This window comes from Podarcis pityusensis (genome assembly GCF_964106645.2).
Source record: "Podarcis pityusensis genome assembly, chromosome: 6".
In the NCBI taxonomy this organism is placed as follows: Eukaryota; Metazoa; Chordata; class Lepidosauria; order Squamata; family Lacertidae; genus Podarcis; species Podarcis pityusensis.
The window spans coordinates 32,815,673-32,841,371 of record NC_138030.1 but is presented as its reverse complement, the minus strand read 5'-3'; the positions used below and the strand labels follow the sequence as shown (position 1 = coordinate 32,841,371).

The 25,699-nt window shown below is 41.5% G+C and overlaps 1 protein-coding gene across 3 annotated transcripts in view; it reads right to left on the bottom strand.

Moving 5' to 3' along the window:
- SYT2 (synaptotagmin 2) overlaps positions 1 to 25,699 on the bottom strand; it is a 155,371-nt gene that overhangs the window by 16,576 nt on the left and 113,096 nt on the right. For all 3 annotated transcript variants that reach the window (XM_081009871.1, XM_081009873.1, XM_081009872.1), the window contains 2 exons: positions 5,509 to 5,740; positions 4,124 to 4,284 (listed from right to left, as the gene is read on the bottom strand). In XM_081009871.1, the coding sequence (XP_080865997.1) occupies positions 4,124 to 4,284; positions 5,509 to 5,719 (372 nt within the window). In that variant the 5' untranslated portion in view covers positions 5,720 to 5,740. The remainder of the gene's footprint in view (positions 1 to 4,123; positions 4,285 to 5,508; positions 5,741 to 25,699) is intronic.

The following is a 25,699-nucleotide window of genomic DNA, read 5'->3' as shown; positions in this document are numbered from 1 at the left end:
AGAGCACAGAGAAGGAAGAGAAGGGCATTATAGAGACAAAAACTGCACACATCATCAACAACACCTAGTGCTCCTGAGAAACCACAGACTCCATACCTTCAAAATGTATGCTGTATGGGGGATTGGGTAATTACAATTTCAAGAAACCATTTTGGGGGTGGGGTGAAGGACTAACCATGCATTACATTAAGCTAGTTGCTTCAGTTTGAAAGAAAAGCATCTGTGTGGGAAGCTGACTCAGATCATGTTCCTGATCCAAATTGGGACCATGCACCAATTTCCCACTGGAAGTCACACCCCTGGTTGTAATTTCCCACTGCAGGTCTTGTTTGCTGAAAATTGCATGGGCCCTCAAACTGGACTGGGAGCTTTTCCTTCAAAACGGAAGTTGCCATTCTGGGGTTGCTTCTTTTTTAAAAAAAAAGTGGTGTGCATTTTGTCCCTTGTAACACAGCTGTATCTGCACTCATGTTCATTTTGCTTAGAAGGGTGCAAACAATGTAATTTGCCACTGTGTGTTTTGAACCAGCCAATTTCTTCTCCCCACTTTATTGTAAATTGTCTCACAAAACTGAATGAAGGTAACTACTGGACCTGGATTTCTCTGGAACCTGAAAAGCACAGAAGTACATAGGGGAAAAGAGAAAGACAGAGAGAAAGAGAAAACATGATTTTCTATGCACATTAGTAACTTAAGGACTGCATATTTGCCTCTGCTTCTAGAACAACAACAAAGAACAAAAAATAAAATGCAAAGAAAAGACACATAGCTGTTGTAATGATCCTGCTAAGAGGGTGCGGTCTAGTGCTTCCAGAGACTTATAGACAGGAAAAGCTCCAATACTGTCTGTTGCTATTGGCATTCATCCTCTGTTTGAAGCAGAAGATATACAGTCACTGGCCTGGTTTGCATAAACTATGGCTTAGCCCAAATGTGGGAACTATTGTAAAGATAGTTACACTCATTGACACTTTGCTCTTCCCCAGGCATTTTGCTGGTGCACCAGGACTCATGGTTTAACTATCTCCAGACTAATCATGAATGGTAACCAAGGCTTGTCCTATGGCTTGTGGCTCATGGTTCATTTGGGGAGCAGCAAAATAACCCAGGGAGGAGTGAAGCACTTGCACTCTCCTCTCCAGAAGACCATGCAATCACACTAACCTATGATTTGCCTTAGTGTGATGTGCAAACCACGCCACTGAGTTCTGCACAACAGAGTTCAGTTCCCCCAGCTACACATTTGTGACTGGTGTAGCTCAGCTAGAAGATATGTAGGAAAATCTTATGTTGTACCCATTTAGTAAATGGCTGTTACTATGACCAGAGACTTGGGGCAGATTTCTGCATCGAACGCATTCCACAGAACTTTTCCTTTTTACGTTATCCTTACACAAGTTATCCTACTTGCTAGGGAAGCATTTTTCCAGAGGTTTTTATGTCTCAATTAACTGATGCATCTAGGCATTCCACATTAACATCTAATCTATCCTTCCTGTCTGAAAATCCTGAATACTGCAATTAATATTTGCTCAAACATTTGCTCAAGTTAATCAGCAATGGGAAACCCCAATTTAATAAAATCAGAGGATTACAGAATAGTTGAATTCCAGTGGTGGTGGTTGTGCTCAGGCGCTGCTTGTGGGTTTCCCACAGGCATCTGGTTGGCCAATGTAAGAACATGATGCTGGACGAGACGGGCCACTGGCGTGATCCAGCAGGCTCTGTTGCAATAGTTTCCCTAACTACCGAGTACAATCCCAGGATGGAGCATGCATGTATTAATAAGGTGGAAAGAACCACGCAAGTCCATCGCCCCACCCCACCCTGGAATACACTTGGCTTTGCATTAGGCAATGTGGTTACACTAATGGCACGCCCATTAGTGGTTACACTGGGAAGTTACACAATAATGAAGCTAGCAGGGAAGGCATAGTTGCCTTGCCATGAGTAAGGAGCCTTAGAGCTGAGACTGACTGCTAGCCTTCCATGGTCAGAGGCAGTAATGCTCAGGAATACCAGTTGCTGGAAACCTCAGAAGAGACCATGCTCTTGCCCCTGGGTGGCCACTGCGAGAACAGGCTGTTGGATCTGATGGACTATTGGCTTAGATCCAATAGGCTCTTCTGGTGTTCTTAACCTAGAAAACATGTCCAGGTCTTGTGGGAAGTGAGAGGGAGGAAGGTGACTGCTCTGTTCCATGTTCAGGATGCGCATCCTCCTTCTGCGTATGATGTCCAAAAGCAAGAGGAGTTGTTCAGCTTCCCATCATTCCTTTCAAATGTCTGAAGTGGGCTAAGTACCAGGCTACAATGATGAATGTCAACCTTTCACTTGGGACTCTAAATGATGCACAAAACCACCAGATCACTTCTATTAGGAAGGCAATTTATACCTGGTCAGATTATTTCCCCATCTATCCTAGTCCCTTGCCTGACAGCAGCTCTCCAATGTCTCAGACAGATATCTTTCTCATTGTCTGCTACCCAATCCTTTTTTTTAAGCGAACATGCTGGGGATCAAACCTGGGATGTTCTACATGCAAAGCATGCACACTCTTTTACTGAGCTATGTCCTTTCCATTATTCCAGACTGCCTAGTTGCAAGGAAGTGGGTGTTGTCTTAGTAATTTGTTATCTTGGTTTTGCATACATTTTCTGGGTCCTGCTACCAACAATGCTGAAATGCCTCAAGGAATTTAACTGTTTAGTCTTGGCCCAGCTTTCCTCATTTTCCAGTGTCTCTGGAAACACAACCAGTTAATGACATCCAAATCTTCCACTGTTGGATTTGGCAAGAGAAGTGACTCAAGGCAGAGAATCATGAGGAAAGCTTTGTGACATCTCTTCTCCATCCTCCCTTCATTACATGCAGAATCTCAGCACACAGCAGAGGGATCTGGATGACTAGGCACCTCTGGGCTGTGCTTCATTAAAGCACCTCATGCAAATAGCCTCATTAACAGAGAGAGAAAGAGTTCCAGCAATATGGGCTATAAAAGTCCCATTTCTGAGCCTGCTACCCAAGTTACCAAATCAAAAGTCTCCAATATGGGAGAAGAATTTAGTGCCCATAAAACCTTCCAGAGTTTCACAGGTTTGTCTATCTTTAACTGCTAATGGGATTTGCTGCTGAGTTAGTTTGATTGCTGCCAGCAAAGCAAACATTATAACCCTGAGCAGTAAGAAGGGGGGGGGGGAGAGAATTGGTGTGATGGTGGCATCAGGTGGGACGCTGCACCAGACACTTTTATGAGCTGGGATTTATTGACTAATTTGTACACAATACTTCCTGGGAGCAACACCCTTTCAGATCCTCTAGTGCTTTTGTGGCCTTTAATATTTTTCATCTGCAGGTACTAGGCAAGAGAAGTCACCATTGCTGGTGGGAGAAAAGGTATGTATTCCTACCTTCCATTGACTTCTAGTGCATTGCAGGCTGTAGATAAGGCTCACAGGAAAATCTACTACAAAATACTGTAATGCTGATAGAACCATAATCTACTTAACTTCCCCCTTTTAAACAGAATATTATCCACTACTCTAAGTCTTGCGTAGCTGCCATTCACGTCCAGTAGGGTTTGCCCAACAGAACTTCCTAGAAAAGCTGGAATATACATTATAACTAAGGGTCTGCCCATCAAAAACATACTCACATGAGAAGCATAATGCTTTTTTCTTTTTTTTACCATCCAGCATATGTATATTTTTTATGCACCAGAAAGGCTGGATATCTTGATCCTGAGAGCTACTGGTCTTCTGTTTGATGCAGGTAAGTCTTCATAGCATTTACTTACCAAAGAGGAACTCTGTGAGCTTTACTTCTACACAGACAGGTTTTAGGGATGGGTTGCAAACTACCCTGACTAATACCAAGGCTTGCATTTTGATGGTCAATCTTTTATCTTAAGGCTTCTGCTGCTACAAGCAATGAATGGACAATTTCAAATCTCACTGCTGGCCCTACCTGGTTGGGGCTCTCATGCACTCCCTGCATAAAAAAGAACTGAACTCTTTGCTTGTACAACTGATTTTCATCCCGCCAAAAGCACAAGCAAGTCCACACCGCATCATGCTAACTGCAGCATCATAACCGATCCTCTCCCAGGAGGTGTCATTTTACCTGGCCTTTCATGTCTTTCATGTTCATTGCGTTTTTCATCCCCTTTTTGTCCTTCTTGTTCTTCTTCTTCTTGCAGCAGCATTTCTTGCAGATGCAAAAGCAACAGGTGAGGATCAGCAGCCCAGCAACTACAGCAATGGCAATCAGGGCCCAAGGCGGCACTGAAAATACAAAACACTCTCATTGCACAGTTATAGCGGAATTTACTGGGATGGCCAAGTGCCTGAAATGCAAGCATAGGTCACACTACTCACAACCCAGGAAATTTATTTAGTTATTCCATGAATAATTAACTTGTACCCTGATTGTTGGGTCCAGGGTTCCAACCAGCACCACTTCTAAAGTCACCTCCATTTTAATTTTTTTTTTTAAAAAGCATAAAACTAAAAGTAATAATTTGCAATGCTTGCTGAAATGCACGACCTTTTGCTGCATGCCGACAGGCATTCCATTATTTAGATGCCATGACTTAAAAGACACCATCCCTACCTGCTGCACTTTTGACCGTGGGTTTTCAGATGTTGACCTGAATACAGGGGCAGCCCTATGCAGCAATGACCATTCCTATCCTATGAAAATGCTATGTATAGAACATTTCCTGTCAACAGTTCTGTCATGAGTCTTCTCCTTCCAGGTGGCTTCTTAAATGCTAAAAATCAATATGCTTTCCATTAAATATAGAGTGTAATTTCTCTCTCTTTCTCTTTTTTAAAAACACAATTATTTTCTTCGTCTCTTTCCTTCTGCAAACCACACATATTTTTCAATAAAGCTCTTTTTTTAAAGCAGAAAACCATTCAGTAATGTTCCTGAATAAGGTTGACTAAGTCAGGGATGAGGAACTTGTGGTTCTCCAGATGCTGTTAAGACTCCAGTTCCCGTCATCCGCAGCCAACATGGTCAATGGTCATGAATGATAGGAATTGCAGTCCAACAATACCTAGAGCAAGCGTGGGGAACTGGATCTGGTCTGAGGGCCAGAACATCATCTCCTCAACCCCCAGTGGGCCAAACTTGACCTCTCCAACACCTGATGTTGCAATGACATCAGGTGCCCATTTTAACCCTTGTGTTCAGCCCACAAAGCACCTACAACATTGCAAAGCCAGAGATTTCCCAATGTTGATTTAGAAGGCCGCATGTTCCCTATCCTTGGCTTAAACATTTTGGCTTGTACCACAATGATGTCCTGAGTATACGTCATTGTCATTTATCCCACAAGTAGTTAATTGCCCACAAGTAGTCTTTTGCCAAGAGGGAATTCAGGCTTGGTGCCAGCCCAGTCCTTTGCATTCTACAAACAGGTTTAGAAACTGCAGTGATGGAGCAAGCAGAACATTTCTGCAAAGTCTCCAAAAAAGGGGCAGCATATGCAAGCTACTTACAGGGAATCTTGTTTATCTCGTTCATGAACTTTTCTTTAATCTTGGCAAAGACATCCTCCTGGCTCTCTACTGGGCCTGAAGGCTGTGTCGTGTTGTCCATTGACACTGCTGGTGCCACTGTTGTGGTAGGGATATGGGGTGCCGCAGTGCCCGGGGTAACAGCTATGATGGGCTCCGGCTGGGGCTTCTTCTTGAAGAGGTTCCAAGTCATCTTGGCTACTCTTGAGGGTCACTGAAAAAATATAGGCACAATGATAGTTGCTCTACACTATTTGACAGAGTACTAAAAACGACACTGAGAAACAGCTTCTTACATATGATGAAGTAGGCATGGAAGCATTTGTTTATTTCAGTTCATTTTTTTTTTAAAATAGATTATTAAAACTGCACTCTTATAACCTTATGAAGGCCCAATGCCCAATGAAGCATGTCAAAACAAGTGCTCCTTAATAATGAAGCAGCCAAACATGTTCCAACTCTGAATCTTCTTCACTAGCCACATATTTATAATTAGATAAAATGAACACAATTAGTTGTGGTTAGTACCTCATGCATCTAGTGGCATAGTCCTAATTCTACCACTTGCACTTAGGTTTTGCAGTCAAAAAGCATCATTAATAGACTGAGAACAAGTCATATCCAAGTGCCTTAAATCCTGCATGAACATGACTACAAATGGAAACCTTAAGGAATGCATGTGAAGATTGGTACATGATCAACAGGGCTTTTGCAGAGTCAAAATAGTACTCACACCTCAATTTCTTATTCTAGTTTTGTCATCAGAAAGCATCATAATAATTTCAAAGAGCATCACTTTTTTCCTGACATGAGATCAGGTCCATCTATCCTTCCCCAAAGGTCTGGGCCAAATGCCAAGAAAAAACAAAAAGCAAGTCACAGAAAATACCCCGTTAATGTTTCTGATCTGAAGAGTTAGCAGTCCATTTGCACATGCAAATTAGGCCACTCTGATTCTGAGCAGGACAGCAGGGAGAGGGAGAAGAATTGGGATACAAAAATCCTATACTGGAATCGTGTGCATGCCGAAGGTGTCCCCAAAGGAAGCTCTAAAGATTAAAAGAATCCACTGCACTGCAGTAGGAGGAACATATTTTCTCTCACCCCACCTCAACCTCCCAGAGGGAATTTATATCCATTTATTGCTCCACTACAAACCTGAAAGAAGCACGGCAGGCTCTGCTAGAGTAGCTGAAGGACTGGAGATCTCATGCAAGGAATTCTTGCCTATTAGAACTCAGGTAACACAGAACCCTAGCAATGGCATTGCAGAAATGTTGTGTATCCTCAATGAACAGAAATGCCAGGTGTATTTTTCATCCTGGACCATGTTCTTCTGTTCTAATTTATCTTCCTCACTTTCTCTGCTTTCATGTGCCATTCTCTTTCATGGCAATGTTGGCACTGCATCAGAACTGATCGCTTGACCATCAGAGTTTCAGCACTTGATTCTGGCTGGCTCACCTCTAAGTGGTATTTAAACAGTGCAACTGTAGGCATGTTTACTCAGAAGAAAGTCCCATTAAGTTCAATGGGGCCTGCTATCCAGAATAGCCTTGCAACCTAAAAAAGTGGCCATTTCCCAACTGTATGTATTCATTCGTTTTAAATTTAAAGGGGAATGTATCTACACACAGCAAGAACTAGGGTGACTATCTGGGCAACGCCCAAAAAGAGGTCAAAGATTTGCATGGGATTTGTACATGCAAATTGATAGTCATAGATGCAAATTTAGAAATAATTACCACAATACACCTCACAATTGTGGGGAAGAGTGATCAGGCACCTTTTCAGTCTACTGTCTAGATGCTAAATGCCGGTGGGCAACTTGAAGGATACTGCAGAGATCATTCTGTCAGGGGAAGCATTTCAGCCTGCCAGAAGGAATGATCCCCTTTCCTCTCCTTGCATGCCATTCTGGGGATTCGCCTGATCTCCCTGCAGAGCCAATTTCAGGAGGTGTATGGGCAGAGGAGAACGGGGAAAGCCCCAAAGCACAAGTGGAAGTTCTTGCACTGGGCATCTCTTGTCAGGACACTTTAGTTGGATCCTACCCCCAATTTTTAATCTGGACTTGGACCAGACAGTTCTTCAGGTGATGGTCCTTTGTGAAGTCAGATACATAGCAACCCTAAGAACAGCAAGACCAGGTCAAAACTGGCAGCAGCAGCAGCAACCCCACTTAGTGATATATAAATGTTGTTAGATAAATATATAATGTGACATGCTTACTCACCTCACAAGACCTGAGTTTTTCTTTTTACATTATTATTATTTTGTTTTAATGTAAGTTGTTTGGGGTCACTTTTGTAAGGAAAACGACATTATTATTATTATTATTATTATTATTATTATTATTCTACCCTTCCTTCCAAAGGAGCCCAGGGCTATGTGGTCATCTTGCCAGTTTCTCAAAGAGTCTCAACAGTCTTTAAAATGAAGTGGATACATTCTGAAGGGCATTTCATGGTGAATGTTAATATGATGCATATTAGAGGTCAAAGCAGATTCTTCCTCTTGATAATCTGAGTTCTCTTTCCCCTGTTCCACTGAAGCATCAGAGAAGGCCACAGTTAGATACAAGATGCTAGAAGGGGTAGGCTATTGCTGAGAAACAAAGAACAAATTGATAATGCAGGGTGCACACAGCTAAATAACAGGTAGGTAGCCGCGTTGGTCTGCCGTAGCCGAAACAAAATAAAAAAAATTCCTTCCAGTAGCACCTTAGAGACCAACTAAGTTTGTTATTGGTATGAACTTTTGTGTGCATGCATACTATGCACCAACTTAGTTGGTCTCTAAGGTGCTACTGGAAGGAATTCTTTTAAATTTTGTTTTGACTGCTAAATAAGTTTCTTTAAAACCCACTGCAAATTGTTTTTTGCTCTCATGTTTGGAGCATAACCAACCACCATGTTTGGCATTGGAAAGATGTCCTCCCAACTAAAACCAGATTTCCCGGTCATTTTTCTTTTTGTTAAAAAAAAAGAGGAGAAAGAAGAAAGAAGCTTCCATGCAATTCATTCCTTGCGCAGGATGAAGCGGCAATTTAATATGTAATATGAGTCAGAGGGAACAAGACGCTATACCCTCCCTTTGCCCAGGCTTCCCTGCATCCCTGATACTATTTTTAATTTCTTGCACAGTGGGGAGAGGGATGTCAGCTTCCTTCTCCTGCCTGGCCATAATTAACTTCAAATCACATCCTTCCACCCTCACATCTAGTTGGTGCCTAAAAGGCTGCACAATCTCGACTCTGTCCCGCTCGCAAATCCCCTCGTCTCCTGAACCTGTCATTTCACTTTTTCACGTAAGAGGAGGCCTGCATATTTATGAGTCAATATTTATGGCTGACTGGTAAACAATGAGAGCGCCTGTGGGCAAGCATCTCATTTTTGCTCTTTGGCGTCTCTTAACTGATTAATGCCAGTACGATAGCCAGCCACTGGTACGTGAGAGCCTCTGTAGACCAAGTGTAATAGATTATTTCCCCCGTGTAATAATTTAACATTTGAGAGCAGAGGGAGTTGGGGAGACAGAAGACGAAGAATGAGGAGATGGAGGGGGGGGTGGAGGCGAAGTTAGAGAGTCATCTCTGAAAAAGCCAATCTGCCACTTTTCATGGCAATGAGTGAGTCAATCTCTCCTTTTTCTGCTTCTTCTCCATTGTTAACATGGTATATTTCAAGCCTCCATCAATCAGGAACGGGGTGGGGGCTATTTAACAATCGTGCTTCAACGTAAATGACAGCTTCTTAGGGCTATAAAAGAAATGGAAGGGGAAGAGGGAAAGGAGGGAGGTGAGCACCTATCCATCAGGCCCAATCTGTTGATGGAGAAAAACAACAACACAAGCTAACAGATGCTCTTCAGCAGCTATTGGACACAATTCGGGAAAGCAATGCCAGGAGGAAAGCTGCCCTTTTAAATTTCTTAAATTACACAAATGTCAACAGCAAAGTACAGATTGTGGAGGTGGCTGAGAGTAGCAAAGGCCTTGATCAGTGGAGTCAAACAGGAAAATGCAAAGCAATACTCATATAAATCCTGCGCAACTGATTTAAATTGTGCAAACAGCCTTATATATATATATACACATATGAAGATGTGTTATTAAAATAAAAGTCATCTAATGTCCTTCTTTGGACGTGGTTGGGGCAGGGAAGGATCAGACCCATACATCTTTCTTACCTTTGCTACTGAAGTGGCTAATGAATTGGAGACAATTGACCCAAACTAGCCCCACCCACCTCAGTTCTACTTTATACACTGAAACATGCAAACACCAATCCAGAGTAAATTGATAATTCACAGAATAGGTTGATATTCTCTTTAGGAGATAGGACTGCAGTGGCAATTCCCTTCCATGAGTGCTCCAACTCCACTTCCTGTGCTTGCTGTTGCATAATCAGTCCCCTGTTCTTTTTAATGTCCAGGAAAAAAACCCCATACAGTTGCCATCTTGGAATCAAATTATACAAGACAATGGAAGACCTGTGGTCAGACTGCCCCCCGCCCATCATGGTTTTCTTCAGTGCTGGACAGCAGGTCAAAGTTGGCTGTAGTCACAAGGCTGGGATTGGAGAGGGTTTAACCTTCCAACATGGCCCCCACTCTTAATCCTGTCTAACCCCTAAAGCTGCTACAGGGTGGAGCTATTAGCCCTTCACTGCTCTGTCCCTTAACAGAGCTCCTTTTTTAAAAAAGTTATCATAGAACTCCTCTATCTCATCTAGTTCAGCACTTATTTTCAGATCCACAAAACTGGATCTAAGGTCTCCCATCTTGGTTCAGAATCAGAGCTGAATTAGCAACTTATTGTTAAAAGAGCAGAAAGAGGCCATTTTAAAAGAACTGGCCAACAAAAAAATAATATGTCCTGCTTTTCAAAGCCTTTAGAATCACTACTCCTGTTGCAAATTTTAAAAGGTGACCTCGAAATTCCTGACAAGAGCTTAAGTTCTTCACCTTTGTCCTACACAGTGCTTTGGAGTGTTTCAAATGCTCAGAGCCCTTCTTCCCACATTCAGGCCTGTGAAACCTCTATGCCAGGGCTGAGGAAAGATTTAGGAAAAGGTAAAAAGGTAACGGACCCCTGGATGGTTAAGTCCAATCAAATTTGCCTGTGGGGTGCAGCACTCATCTCCACTTTCAAGCCTAGGGTGCTGGATTTTTTCCGCAGACAGCTTTTCCGGGTCATGTGGCCAGCATGACTAAACTGCTTCTGGCTCACGAAGCACTGTGAAGAATGCCAGAGCACATAGAAACGCAGATTACCTTCCCGCCACAACGGTACCTATTTATCTACTTGTGCTGGTATGCTTTCGAACTGCTAGGTTGACAGGAGCTGGGACAGAGCAATGGGAGCTCACTCCTTTGCACAGATTCTAATCGTTGACCTTTTGATTAGCAAACCCAAGATGCTCGGTGGTTTAGACCACAGCACCATCCACATCCCCTGTAGCCTTAACAGCATGCCAGTTTGCATTATAAGTGTGTGAGAGTCATTCATTTCCAGAAACTGAGAGAAGATTCTTGAAGATTCTCAAAGCATCACAGTGCAAGATTACAGGCTGCTGTAGACTAAACAAAGCCACTTCAAAATACTATATATCATATACCACATCTCACAAAATATACAAGTAACTGCAACTTGTTATATGTATCAGAGTCAAGCAAAGATTCAAACAAACAATGAATAGCGAGGAACGCTGAAGTGACTTATTAGTATATTTTGAATGACATTATACCGATTACATATTTACTAACAGTTATTAGCCAGCATGTTGTGTTTGCATTTTTGTAGATTGTCACATTTTGCAACACAGGGGTTTGTGGTTGTAGACTAAACAAATAGCTGTGGAGCTCTTAACTATGGACATGCGCAATTCTTATAGGGGAGAGACTGCAAGCTCTGTCTGTGCAGTCAGGCCTGAGCTTTATACAGGAAACATGCAGGGGTGAAGTGTGCCTTGCTATCTGCGTGGTAGTAAAGTTGTAAATAGTCTTCTACCAACATGATTGTTTATTGCCTTTCAAGTAAACAATGCTTGACTGAGTTTCATTGCTTCCATGAGTGATTTATTGCCATCGTCTATGCGCAACTTGATCCTTCGACATGATGCTGTGCGATTGCTACTCTGCTAACTAGCACACACGTAAGGAAACGTGCTGGACCACCCTCATGATTTACGACTGGAGATCGTAAAATCTTCTACGGTTTGTTCCCTACTCCGTGGTTTGCTTAACATCCACCGTGATGGAGAATTTGCTCTTTTGTCACCTTTTGGTTGGTTCTAATAAAGATATTGCTGTGCTTCAGATTCTGGATCCTGTCTCCACCTCCCCAAGGATCACCACAGATGTATGACCTTTTTCAATCATTAAATGGTTGCATTAGCTGCATGTGGCTTTCTACATACCTCTGCAGCCACTGAACTCTGCCTAGAAACAGCAGCAAGTCCAAATTCCTGCAAGTGTTCTCCAAATAGCTAAATTCACAATTGCAAAAATATGTAGGGCACTCAGGAGGAAAGTGCAGTGTCAGTTAGAGAGTTGTAAGGAATAGATAAGGGCAGCAAGCATGGTGAATGAATTAATGGTGCCTGTCGTTGCAGTTAAGGAGAAATGAGAAGGGCTTTTATGTATTTGCCTCAGAATAAAAGGACAGCAAAACCATTAATAACTTGGGGGAGAAATAAAACGGGCCATTTAAAAATTGCCAAGATACTGAACTTCCCCAAATCTCCCTCAATGAAGAAATAAGTAAGTTTGGAAGATGGGATCAGTGGCACCACAGTCTAGGATGTTTATATCCTTGGTTTGTGTTAGGGGGAAGCTTTGGAGAAAAATTAACCTTATTGGCACTGCTGTTGGTTTCATTTAAAAAGCAAATGTCAAGTTCTTCTCCACGTCCCAGAGAATTAAACACAGGTCTGAAACAGAAGATTAAAAATGCTAAACAAACAAATAGAACAAACAATCCTTCACAAGTATTATAGCTTTGGGATGATCCAATCTATGGATTTCTGCAGTGTGCAGGCTTCCCACTTCTTGAGCAGTGAGAATTCCAAGGGCAGCATTCATTAGGGTCTGACTTCCTTTGGAGAAGAGAGATCTGTGGTGTTTTTGTATGATTTGGTTCATTTGCAGACATACAAGTAGAGCACAGGTGGAGGAAAACAGCATGAGCATTCCTAGCATGCAACAGTTCTGCTACCCTACATGTAAAAGGTAAAGGTACCCCTGACCATTAGGTCCAGTCGTGGACGACTCTGGGGTTGCGGCGCTCATCTCGCTCTATAGGCCGAGGGAGCCACAGACAGCTTCTGGGTCATATGGCCAGCATGACTAAGCTGCTTCTGGAGAACCAGAGCAGCGCACGGAAACACCGTTTACCTTCCCACCGGAGTGGTACCTATTTATCTACTTGCACTTGGCGTGCTTTTGAACTGCTAGGTGGGCAGGATCTGGGACCGAACAACGGGAGCTCACCCCGTCACAGGGATCTTCTGATCGGCAAGCCCTAGGCTCTGTGGTTTAGACCGCGGCGCCACCCACGTCCCCTACATGAGACCACCCCAATATCCTTTCAGTCTTCTACTCAAACTTCTCTGGCTGTCACTCTCTGTCTCTCTTTCAAAACCACAGCCTCCCACTAATTTGGGCTCCCATTAAGAATACAGTAACCATTCTGAGCTAGTAATAACTAGTAATCTGCTTAAGAAAAAGAGATGGCCAGCAAGACTTCCTAACAAGATGACTACTGGACCAGACAAGCCTTGATGAACTACCTACCTTAGCTACGCTTCAAGCAGTGTGTCACAGTGCCTAATGGAGAGACCTCCTAAATCCTTCTGAACCCTAGTGAAGGCATTTACACAACCTCACTGGTGCTGCTAATGAGCTGTGACTCTGCAGATCCTAAAAGGCCTAAGTCTTCATCCACACCAGGGCCTTGTAAACAGCAAGGTGTGTCCCCCCTTTCCCCTCTACCTTAGAAGAGGAATTCCTTCCACTCTTGGCAGCAGATTTAAAAGCAGCAGATCTAAAAACAATTCGGGGGGGGGGACCCACGGACATGCTGCAGCCCTTGGTGGTTCAAATAAGCTCTTTGAAAGATGTTGAAATATGGCTGGCACAGAAGGAAGGAAGAAGTGATTCCCACGCAAATGTTATAAATAAGCAGTGATGGGCTGGGTGTGGGCCAATAAACTGAAGCTGAATCCTGAAAAGACAGAGGTGTCATACATCCCAAACTCTCAAGTCTGGGAGGTGGGGAGATGGCCTGTCCTGGAGAGAATAGCACTCCCCTGGAAGGAGCTGGTCCACAGCCTGGGGGTGCTACTGGATTTGACACTGTCAGTTGGAGGCTCAGGTGACTTGGATGGCTTAAAGTACCTTTTTCCAGCTCCAACTGGTTTGCCACTTGTCTTGATGCTTCATAAAGCTGTGAAGGATCCACTGTCATGTGTGAATTATTAGCTTACTTCTTTGACAAATGAAGATTGACAGCAGTCCTAGCCAAATGCCTACAACGGGTTATACTCCATCCCATGCACTCTGCACAAGCACCAAGGCTCAGGCAACAGAAGACTCCTTTTTAAACCTGGTTGCCCCTTTATCAAGAAAATAAAGAACTAGCAGGAAATTTGTCACCAGGGTAAGCAACAGAATTGGAAATTTATGCAAGCCACCCCTTCAAGCCTTGGTTTCCTCCATAACCCACATGACTGTTTCCATGTATAATAAATGGCATGTGCTCATAACACTTGCTACTAACGGGTACTTGACAGTGAGGCCCACTCTCCCTCCTCCTCTTTGATTTATCAGACTGACCTGTGGAATCAGAAATACAGACGTGAGTATGGATTTATGCTCTGGTTGGGCAGAGCACAAACTGGTTTGACGTGCAGATCATGCATATTAAAATGTTGGGGTTCCTTGCAAAGATCTTTTCAAAAATGTGCTGCCTTATGTATGTCGGTTGGGGTTCTGTAGTGAATAATACTGAAAGACAATTTGACTTCAAGAGATTTGACTTCATGCTTCTGTGAGAATGTCTTAAGATATAAGGATGTCATAAGATATAAAGATTATTAAACTGGAAATGTCTAAATGGAAGCAGGGTGTGAATAAGAGCAATACATTTATTAAATATATATTATGTATTTGAGTGATAATTTATTTCTTGAAATGCAAAATTTTTAACTTTCTTTTTTCAGTTATCTATCTATCTATCTATCGAATACATGCTGCATGTGTTTGAATGAGTGGAGCAGAACAGTCATCTCAGTTACCAACCTGAGTCGACTCCAGTAACTTCAGTGCCAGAATACATATCAGAGAGTGAGTGGAAACAAATTGCTAGGTAAAAATCCAAGACACACATGCAAGGAGTGCACAGCCCTTGGCAAGCAAACAAGCAAATTATGTTTGACATACTCCTTCCCTTTGTTACCAAATTGCAGAATGAGCGTCAGGGAAGATATTCTTTTGTGGACTTCCTGCAGAGTATCTGTTTACGATGTCTCACGAGATCACATTTGGAAATACAATTCATGTAGATATGGAAATCTGTATAGCTGGACGAAGCTAGAAACTTAATTGGCAGGCACACTACAAACACTGTCAATTGGGCATAGTGCTAATTCAGTGTATGAAAATAAAATTAGAAGACAACTCTCTTTTTCGATTATGAAAGCTCAACTGTCTCTCATTTTTATGAATAGCATTGTCTTCAAACAAGAATTAGTTCAGTCTCATTCTCCATGCACGGCTCTCCTTTTCCCTTCTTCTTTTAAGTTGTTTTTATCAAGGCACTCTTTATAAGCCCTAGATAAGGTTGAAGGAAAGTGATCATGTCATACGCAGCACCGGGTGCCATTCACTATAAATGAATTCTGAGAGAGCCCCAAAGAAGGAGAGAGGACCCATGAAAAATGCAAATACATTAATTTTAATGGGGCTTGCATAGGAAACCTTCCAAGTATAAATTTATACCCATTCTGAGTGTTCCAAAATGGCCTTACAGACAAGTAAAGTGCAGTGTTCTTATCAGGAACTTCTGTTCCATGAAGCATGTTTGTAATGGCACTCCAGGCCCACAATCTTACAAACTGGTAAGAAATGACAGCAATATAGGGAAATAACTACGGCAATTACCAACACTTATATATTATTTGGTTGGTCTCTTTTATCCTCCTTTACCAAGAGGTCACTTACAATATGATCTTGTTAACAAATTCATTGCAGAATAAAGTTTCATGATCTAGGGCTCATTTTGTCAAATGCATAAACACACACACACGTTCATGCAGACAACACTTCGTGTATCTAAATCAAGCAGGTGCTGGTACATGAAGGCTTATGCCAAAATAAGTCTGTTCATTTTTAAGATATCTAGGATTATTTGGTTTGCTTTATGTTCCTGGTGCAACAAACTATGGATTGTTAGAGCAGGAACAAGCAACAAGCTCAAGCAAGTTTCTGTAGTGTGTGTGGCCTCTCTTTAAGAAACTCCCCTCTCTGGCTTCCTCCACATCTCAGTGGGAACCATAGGCTTGTCCCAGCTGCCATGCTGAGTTGTTGATCTGTTGTTCACAAATAAATACAGTCGCAGAAGTTTTCCTGATTCTTGCTGCTTCATGGTATTAGGGCAGACCCCATTAAAAGGTTTCCTCACACTCTCCCTGAACCGCATGGGATTGTACAGTTTCAGATTGTGGTTTACAAATGTGGCTTGTAAAGTGCACTTAAGTCAGCTGGTGCTGGTTTGTGGAGTGCACTTAAGGAAACTGGTACAGATGTCAAGGGGGAAACTCTGATTTAACAAATGAGGAAGTATTTTCTGAAGATGTGTGTGTGTGAGAGGAGCAGAAACAAAGGAGGGAAATGGGGAACCCTGAAATTTGGTGCTCATTCATGCACCAACAGACCACAGTTTGTTGGACCAGTAATATTATGGCCAAACAAGGTCAAATAAGTGTGTGTGTGTGTGTGTGTGTGTGTGTGTGTGTGTCATTGTGGAATTCTCCCTCCCCCATAGGTTTATCTGGTGCCTTCTAAATCTGTTTACCCTGGTCTTTGACACTGGAGATATATATATATATATATATATATATATATATATATATATATATATATATATATAGGACCCACCCTATACTTGTGACTAATTTATTTTAAACTGTTTTTAATATTGTATTTTAAATTGTTGTGTTCCACCCTGGACTTATGGTGAAGGGTGGGTAATTAATAATATTAATAGTAAGCATGTTAAGTCAAACCACTGGGTCATCATATCCAACTCCAACTGCAAATCGTATCTCCCCACATCTCTCTTCCACCAAAAAGGCACACTGACTACTGCTTGCCCTTGAACTAAGAATTACTGCCTCCCACTTTCTAGATGCTGCCTTCAGAAGATGTAATAATCTACACCAAGATACCCTCTACAGATGCTGTGGAACCACATGGTAGCCACCACTTCTGCAGTAGTTCCTACATCACTCCTAGGAAACTATTTTTAAACAGCACCTGTGTCATTTTGGTCCATCACTTCTGTGTTATGTAAACAAATAAGGAAAAGGAAACCCAAAAGGTCCATTTGTATCAACTGCTTTTAGTGTTTTCCTAATTTATTCCTAATTTATTACACCACCCCGATATGAATATCTAAATAAGTGAATAAATAGATTAGGGCCCAGTATGCATGCAAAGGTAGCATGATCTCTACAGACCACTGTGCCTAGTAAACTCTAATACAGGGAATGCAAGTCAACAGGGCTCCTAAGCAAGCCAAGAATGCCCCAGCTCTTGGCACCTACAAGTTCAGTTTCCCTTATGGGAAAGGAAAAAAGAACCATCACAGCACACACTTAGTGTTGGAATATACACAGTCTAAGACATGTTCAGGTTCTGGGACCATAAAACAGAATCATGGTGGCATAGCCATTTGTTTAATGGAGAGCCTGGGGGGGGGGATGGGGACCAAATTAAGAATAAAGGCTCATGGAGCATCGCAATAAGGTAAACTGGGCAAAGTCATCTCTGTCTAGATTGTGTTGAAGTTCAAAGCAGAGGGTGGGGGAGTGATTTTTGAGGCACGTAGCATGTTTGTTTGGAAAGGAAGTAAAGGTGCATCTACTGCAAATCCAACCCACAATCTTCATGTTCATGTTCCCAAAGTTGCTGTCTTTAAACACACCCATAAGATGCCTATGTCTCCCTACTAAAGTAGCAGCGTTGTCTACTTCTCCCAACTCGGTTCCTGCATGCACGTATCAAACTTGTACGGTCTTTCAGCCCTGCCCCACCTCTCTATCTCCCCCTGACCTGAGACCAGACCACAGATTGTTCTCACCGGAGATCTAAACTGATCACTTGCAGAGGCCAAGGGCTGCCTGCAGGCCTCCATCCAGCCATAAAATGACCACCAGAAAGGCAAGACTGCCCACCTTTAATCCACCAGGCCACTGCACCACAGCCCTGTGGCTTTACTGCATGCCTGGTGCTTGCAGGCCACAAAACATGACTGGTGGATTGCATTTGGCTTGGTAAGCCCTAAAGGTCTCTTAGCCAAATGATAGGAGGTTTTAAATGCCCTTTGCAATAAATGTTTGAATGCTTGGCTGTTGCTCCAGCTCAGTTCTGTTTTTCAATACACATACTTGCTACAGAAATGGGGAATAGTGTTCACTTATTTATGATATTTTTTAGGCTGCCTTTAAGGCCAAATCCTCACAAAGAGCCTTCCAACATTGTTTGAATCTAATCCTAACACACCATAAGGGGCACTAAGAATACTAATGAAAACAGCAGCATTGATGCAAGTACCATAGAGTCCAGAGATCAACTTTCAAATAAATAAAAATAGCTAAGAACTATTTCAGCACCAAAACAAACAAGCAACATGATAATCTCCTAAGAAGAGTTGCTTCTAAACTAATGGGTCTTTAAGGACCACTTTAAGCCCTAACCTGCAGTCCTAACCTTAAAAACAAGACACTTTTGCACCTGAACCAATATCCCATCTGTATGCTGGTCTCTTTATCCACACAAACTCCACTGGCTTTGCATACATTTACCCTGCCTGGAATGGTTGCATATTTATATTCCCAAGTAATGGAGTCACCCACATCTAAATTAGTAGCCCTGTTCCACGGATATCAAGTCAACACGGGAATTCAGACACATTTATTTATTATTTTTTTAAAATATTTTTTATTAGATTTTCTTATACAAAGTCAAGAGTGTAATACAGAAGAGAAAAAATAAACAAAGAAAAGAAAAAAAAGGTATAAAAAGAACCAACTTTCCAAACCATTTTTGCCAGTCTAACCGGACTTCCCCACATCTTCCAGACCCTGCGTTCTTTACAATAAAAACATCAGCAATTTGTTACCTTGTTTCATACCTTACTGTATCTTTCAAAATATTATGTTTCCAAATTCAAAATGCTATTTCCCAATTACTTATACCTTAAAATAAACATAATAAAGTTACTTCACATTTCTGCCTTATCTTTCTTATAACTTAATTTCCAATTCATCAAATCTAGTTGCTGAAGCTATAATTTCCAAATCATGTACATTCTTAACATTCATACAGCTTATAATGTTTTTGCAAATAATCTTTAAATTTTTTCCAGTCCTCTTCCATTGTTTCTTCTCCCAAATCTCGGATTCTGCCAGTCATTTCTGCCAATTCCATATAGTCCATCAATTGCGTCTGCCACTCTTCCAGTGTGGGTAAATCTTGTGTCTCCCAGTACTTTGCGATTAAGATTCTTGCTGCTGTAGTTGCATACATAAAAAAGGTTTTGTCCTTCTTTGACACTTTCTGGTCTACAATGCCCAGGAGGAAGGCCTCTGGTTTCTTGGGAAAGGTATATCTAAATACCTTTTTTAACTCATTGTAAATCACTTCCCAGAAGGTCTTCACTTTTGGGCAGGTCCACCAGAGGTGAAAGAATGTCCCTTCAACCTCCTTACATTTCCAACATTTATTATCAGACAGGTGATATATCTTAGCAAGCTTGACTGGGGTCATGTACCACCTATATATCATTTTCATAATGTTTTCCTTCAAGGCATTACATGCCGTGAATTTCATTCCGGTGGTCCATAACCTTTCCCAGTCCTCAAACATGATGTTATGCCCAATATCCTGAGCCCATTTTATCATGGCTGATTTAACTGTCTCATCCTGTGTGTTCCATTTAAGCAGCAAGTTATACATTCTTGAAAGTACCTTAGTCCTAGGTTCCAACAACTCTGTCTCTAGTTTCGATTTTTCCACCTGGAATCCTGTTTTTTTATCCAATTTAAAAAGCTCTTGAATTTGAGCGTAATGAAACCAGTCTTGCACCCTATTCTTTAATTTTTCAAAGCTCTGCAACTTCCAATTGTCTCCAATTTTTTCAATTATTTCCCAATATTTCGGCCAATTGGCCTCTGTATTGAGTCTTTTTCGAGCCTTGGCCTCCACTGATAGCCACCTCGGGGTCTTACCCTCTAGTAAGTCTTTGTATTTTATCCAGACCATGAATATTGCTCTTCTGACAATATGGTTTTTAAACATTTTATGGATTTTTACCTTGTCGTACCACAAATATGCATGCCAACCAAAAGCATTGTCAAACCCTTCCAGATCTAGGACATCAGTGTTCTCAAGGAGCAACCAATCTTTCATCCAGCAGAAGGCCGCTGCTTCATAATATAACCTCAGGTCTGGCAGGGCAAACCCCCCTCTTTCTTTTGAATCGGTTAGTATTTTAAACTTTATCCGGGGCTTTTTGCCCTGCCAAACAAACTTAGAGATGTCCTTCTGCCACTTTCCAAAACATTCCACTCTGTCCACAATCTGTAGAGTTTGAAACAAAAATAACATTTTCGGCAATACATTCATTTTTATAGCTGCAATTCGACCCAACAAGGAAAGTTTCAGTTTTGACCAAATTTCCAAATCTTTTTTGATTTCCAACCAACATTTTTCATAATTATCTTTGAATAAATTCAAGTTTTTAGCAGACAAATGAACCCCTAAGTATTTCACTTTTTTAACCACATTCAGTTCTATCTCTTTCTGAAACCCATCTATTTCTATAGGTGTCAATTTTTTTGCCAAAACCTTAGTTTTTTGCTTGTTCAACTTAAAACCCGCCACCCGACCAAACTCATGGATCAGTTCTAAAGCTCTTTTTGTACTAGATTCTGGCTCCTGTAATGTTAAAACCAAGTCATCTGCAAAAGCTTTCAGTTTATATTGTTTCACTCCGACCTGTATTCCTTGCACCAACCGGTCCTCCCTAATCATGTTCAAAAGCACCTCCAGGACTGAAATAAATAAAAGAGGGGATAGTGGGCACCCCTGTCGTGTCCCTTTTTCAATTTTGAACTCCTCTGTCACCACATTGTTCACTATCAACTTAGCTTTTTGCTCTGAATAAATTGCTTCTATTCCATTTTCAAACCCCCGTCCCACTCCCATCCCTTCCAAGTTTCTCTTCATAAACATCCAAGAGATATTATCAAAGGCCTTCTCCGCATCAATAAAAATTAGCACAGCTTTCGTATTGATATTAGTTTGTAAAAGTTCCAAAATATCAATAATGTTCCTAGTATTATCAAACAAATGTCTCCCTGGGAGAAAGCCTGCCTGGTCTTTGTGAATTACTTCATTAAGTACTTTTTTAAGTCTACTTGCCAAAATATCAGCAAAAATTTTGTAATCCACATTTAGGAGTGAGATGGGACGGTAGTTCTTAAGTTGAGTCTTTTCAGTTTCTAATTTAGGTATCAATGTGATGAAAGCTTCTTTCCACGTTTCTGGTGCCCTCTTCCCCTCCATAATCTGATTGCAAACCTCCATTAGCGGTAGTATCAAATAGTCTTTTAATGTCTTATAGTATTTGGAGGTAAGTCCATCTGGGCCTGGAGATTTACCTAGTTGCATATTCTGAATGGCACCCTCAATTTCCTGTTGTGTTATTTTACAATTCAGGATTGTTCTTTTTTCCTGTGTTAATTTTGATAGTCCCTTAATTTTTAAAAATTGGTCTATCTCAGTTTCTTTCTGTGGCCCCTGTGTATAAAGTTCTTTAAAACTTTCTAATTTCTTCTGGTTTCTGAACATTTCTCCCTTCAATCTCTAGGTTAGTAACTGTATTCAATTTTTGTCTCTTTTTCAACTGCCATGCTAGCAGTTTCCCACATTTATTTGCTGATTCAAATGATCTTTGCTTCATTTGTTTAATTTTCCATTCAATCTCTTGATTTATCAATTTCGAGTATTGTGCTTGATGGAATTTGATTTCTCTCAGCACCTCTCTCGACTTTGGTTTTGTTCTCAATTTTTTCTCTCCATCTCTTATCTTCTCTAAGATTTTGTCCTTTTTTTCACTCCAGAGTCTTTTCTTAATCGTATTCTGTTGTATCAGAAACCCTCTCATAACTGCCTTACTTGCGTCCCAGACTGTTCTTTTTTCCACCATAGTGTTCAAATTTATTTCAAAATAATCTTTTAAAGTTTTTTGGGCCTTCTTCACAATCTCCTGATCTCTTAATAGGGTGTCATTCATTTTCCATCTAAAGGAACCGATTGGAGTAAGTCTCAATTCCACTTTCAGAGCATTATGGTCGGAGCAGGTTTTTGGGCAGATTTCCACTTATCTAGTCTTCGGTGCCAGCCCTCTAGTTGTCCATATTTGGTCGATTCTTGTCCATGACAAGTGGGCCTCAGAAAAGAAAGTTCCTTCTTTACCTAGGGGATTCTTTGTCCTCCATATGTCAATCAAGTCCATATTGTCAGTTAATTCAAAGAAAGTTTTAGGTAGTCTGCCATCTTTTGTTAAGTTTTGATTTTGTGACTTATCCACGTTTGTAGATACCACCCCATTCATGTCTCCCATCATAATGATGTTAGTATAGCCCATGTAGTCCAGCATCGTCTCATGCAGCTTCTTATAAAATTCTGATTTCCCTTCATTTGGTGCATATATTCCTAATATCAAAAAAATTTTCTCCTTGTGTCTGTATTTCAATCGCCAAAATTCTTCCTTGCTCGTCTTTAAATAAGAATTTTGGTGTCAGGCTCTCCTTTGCGTAGATGACCACTCCTCTTTTCTTAACTCTATCCGAAGAAATAAATTCCTGGCCTAATCTTTTATTAATTAGCACTTTCCTGTGGAGCCTAGTCACATGGGTTTCTTGCAAGCATATAATGTCTAATTGTTCTTTTTTCAAAATATGAAAGATTCTTCTTCTTTTTTCCGGGGAATTCCCACCATGTATATTCCAACTAAGTAGCTGCAGAGACATCCTGGGTTAATTTGATAGGTCTATAGTGGCGTATCTTCTTTTTCCTCTATTCCCGAGGGTCTAGGAGTTGGTCCAACTCCAGGTGGTGGTGGTGGCCAAGGTGCTACTGCCCCTTTTTGAAGGTCTTCTCCGTGGTCGTTCAGGAACTTTTGATGGTCTTCTGGTGTTTTAATTTTAACCTTCTTTCCTTTGAAATTAAAAGATAGTCCTTGAGGAAACTCCCACCTGTAAGGAATTGTGTTGTCTCTCAGTAGTTTTGCTAAATCTTTGTAGATAACTCTAAGATCCAAGAGTTGTTTCGGAATATCTCTGTAAATTTCTGCTCTTTTATCTTGTATAACAAGTGATTTTCCAAAGTGGAGGCCTAATATCTTGTCTCTCTCCTCTTTAGATCTCAGAGTAATCAAACAATCTCTTACTCTGTCCTTCCTTACCACTCTTCCCAATCTAAATGCAGTTGTAATTTTAAAGTCCTTATCTTCTGCTATGCCCCAGAACTTTGAAAATTCTGATGTCAAATAGCCAATCAAGTCTTCTTGTTCAAGTTCTGGAATAGCTCTCAGTCTAAGATTATTTTCCCTATTTTTCAATTCGACCATAGACAGGTAGGCCTGTTGTTCACCAATCTGTTTGTGCAGACACATTTAGAAGAGAGTTATGATTGAAAATGTGCAATGTTGTAATGAAATGTTTCAGACACGTTCCTAGAATTATCACATTGGGCAGTAGACAGCATCTTGCTGGTAGCCTCAGTTGAAAAGCTAAAGAATTACTCTTCTCTGATAACTAAATCACCCTCTTCCAACAGAATCTGCAGCACAAGTTGGAACACAAGTAGCAGGGTTGTTGGGGATCCTATAAAAGTGAAGCTACACTGAACTTTCCAAAGCAGATAGATCAGGGTTGGGAACTGGATCCAGTCAGGCCAGATCCTAATAATAATAATAATAATAATAATAATAATAATAATAATAATAATAATATCTTTATTGTCATTGCCCCCTTCGGGGACAACGAAATTACTTGACTGCTCCATAAAAACACTAATTAATCAATACAGTATAATACAGCAAGGGAGATTAGATGACTTTCAAAGTCCGGGCTTCCCATTCAGGGCCAAGATCGCTCTGGAGAAGAAGCTGTTCTTAAGACGGCTCGTTCTTGTCTTCATCGTCCTGTATCTCCGTCCCGACGGCAAGAGCTCGAAGAGACAGTGACCAGGATGCGATGGATCTTTTACTATGTCCAGTGCCTTCCTATGGCACCTTGTGGCATAAATCTGCTCTAAGGTGGAGAGTGGGCAGCCAACAATGCTCTCTGCTGCCTTAACAACCCTGCACAACCCCATCCTGTCCTGGGTAGTACAGCTTCCGTACCACACACATAAGCCATAAGTGAGCACGCTCTCAATGGCACAGTGATAGAAGGCAAGCAGCAGTTTCTGCGGAAGATGGTTTTTCCTTAGTATTCTCAAAAAGTACAGTCTCTGCTGCGCCTTCTTCACAAGCCCCCTTGTGTTGACACTTCAGGACAGTCTCCTGCCCCCTGCAGGACAAGTTTAGCAGGAGGGTGACACCACATCAGGTGACCTGCTTTCACTCAGCCATGCAGTTTGAAATTAAAACACATAGGCACCACTATGACATGTTTGATGCTTTGAAGTCTTGGCAATCAGCTGATCATCAAGACTTGTATAGACTTCTTCAGGATGCTTTGAAGCCTCAATGATTGTGAGGTTTGCAAAGAGCAGTGCATGAAACTTTGCAGATACAACACCCTATTAGGCCCAACCGCATCTTTACCTGCTCCTCACTCACAGGCCAAACAGGGAGGTCTGGTTGACCTAATAAGACCCATGTAGAGGAGGTTCCCCACCACTGAGATAAGAAAGTTAGACACTCAGAGATAGAAAAATCTGTTAAAATTTTCAGTTAGCCTTAAAATGCTCTCAGGCCAAAAGCGCTTGACAAGAACAGAAGCTGTAAGTTGCACTTGCCAGAACATAAACTTAAAATTTCACCAAACGAAAACTTCAGTGAAGCATAGCACATTCCACCTTGTTTAGCTTTTGACCTGCGTATGATCCCTGTAGCAGACAAGCTTTTAGCTCTTAGTTGCCTCACACTTTATGCTTTGGGTTTCTGACTCAAGCAAGTGTTTCTCCTAGGTCATTCTGGTAATTAAAATTATAGCACACACAAAAAGGATTTTTATGTAAAGAAAGGCAGGAGTGGCGCACCTTTCCCGTGTTCTCAACACACCTTTCTTGAGACCACATACACTTATGTCCCAGTTTCAGTCATGGGACTGATATTCTATTGACTCATACCTCTCTTCAGCTTTCTTGAAAATTCCAGAGATCCTACTTTAAAATGCAACAGTGCAATATTCTGCCTGCATGTATAAAAAATGCCTTGAACCTACTTGGATCACCAAACCACCTATTCCAGTTCCATCATAACAACATGAGAAGTGCCTGCTGGATCAGGCCAATGGCCTAAGTCCAGTCCTGTTCTCATAGTGGCAAACCAGGTGCCTGTGGCAAACCCACAAGCAGAACATAGTACAAGAGCACTCTGCCCTCCGGCAGCTCCCACCAACTGGTATTCAGAAGCATTACTGCCTCCAGCCACTGATTGCCATATCCTCCATGAATTTCTCCAACCCCCTTTTTAAAGCCATTCAATTTGGTGGCCATCTCTGCTTCCTGTGGCAGTGAGTTCCATAGTTTAACTATGCACTGCATGAACGAGTACTTTCTTTTAGCATTCATCTCTCAACAGTCACCTTCATTGGATGCCCACAAGTTCTAGTTTTAAGAGAGAGGGAGAAAAAAAACCTTTTCTCTATCC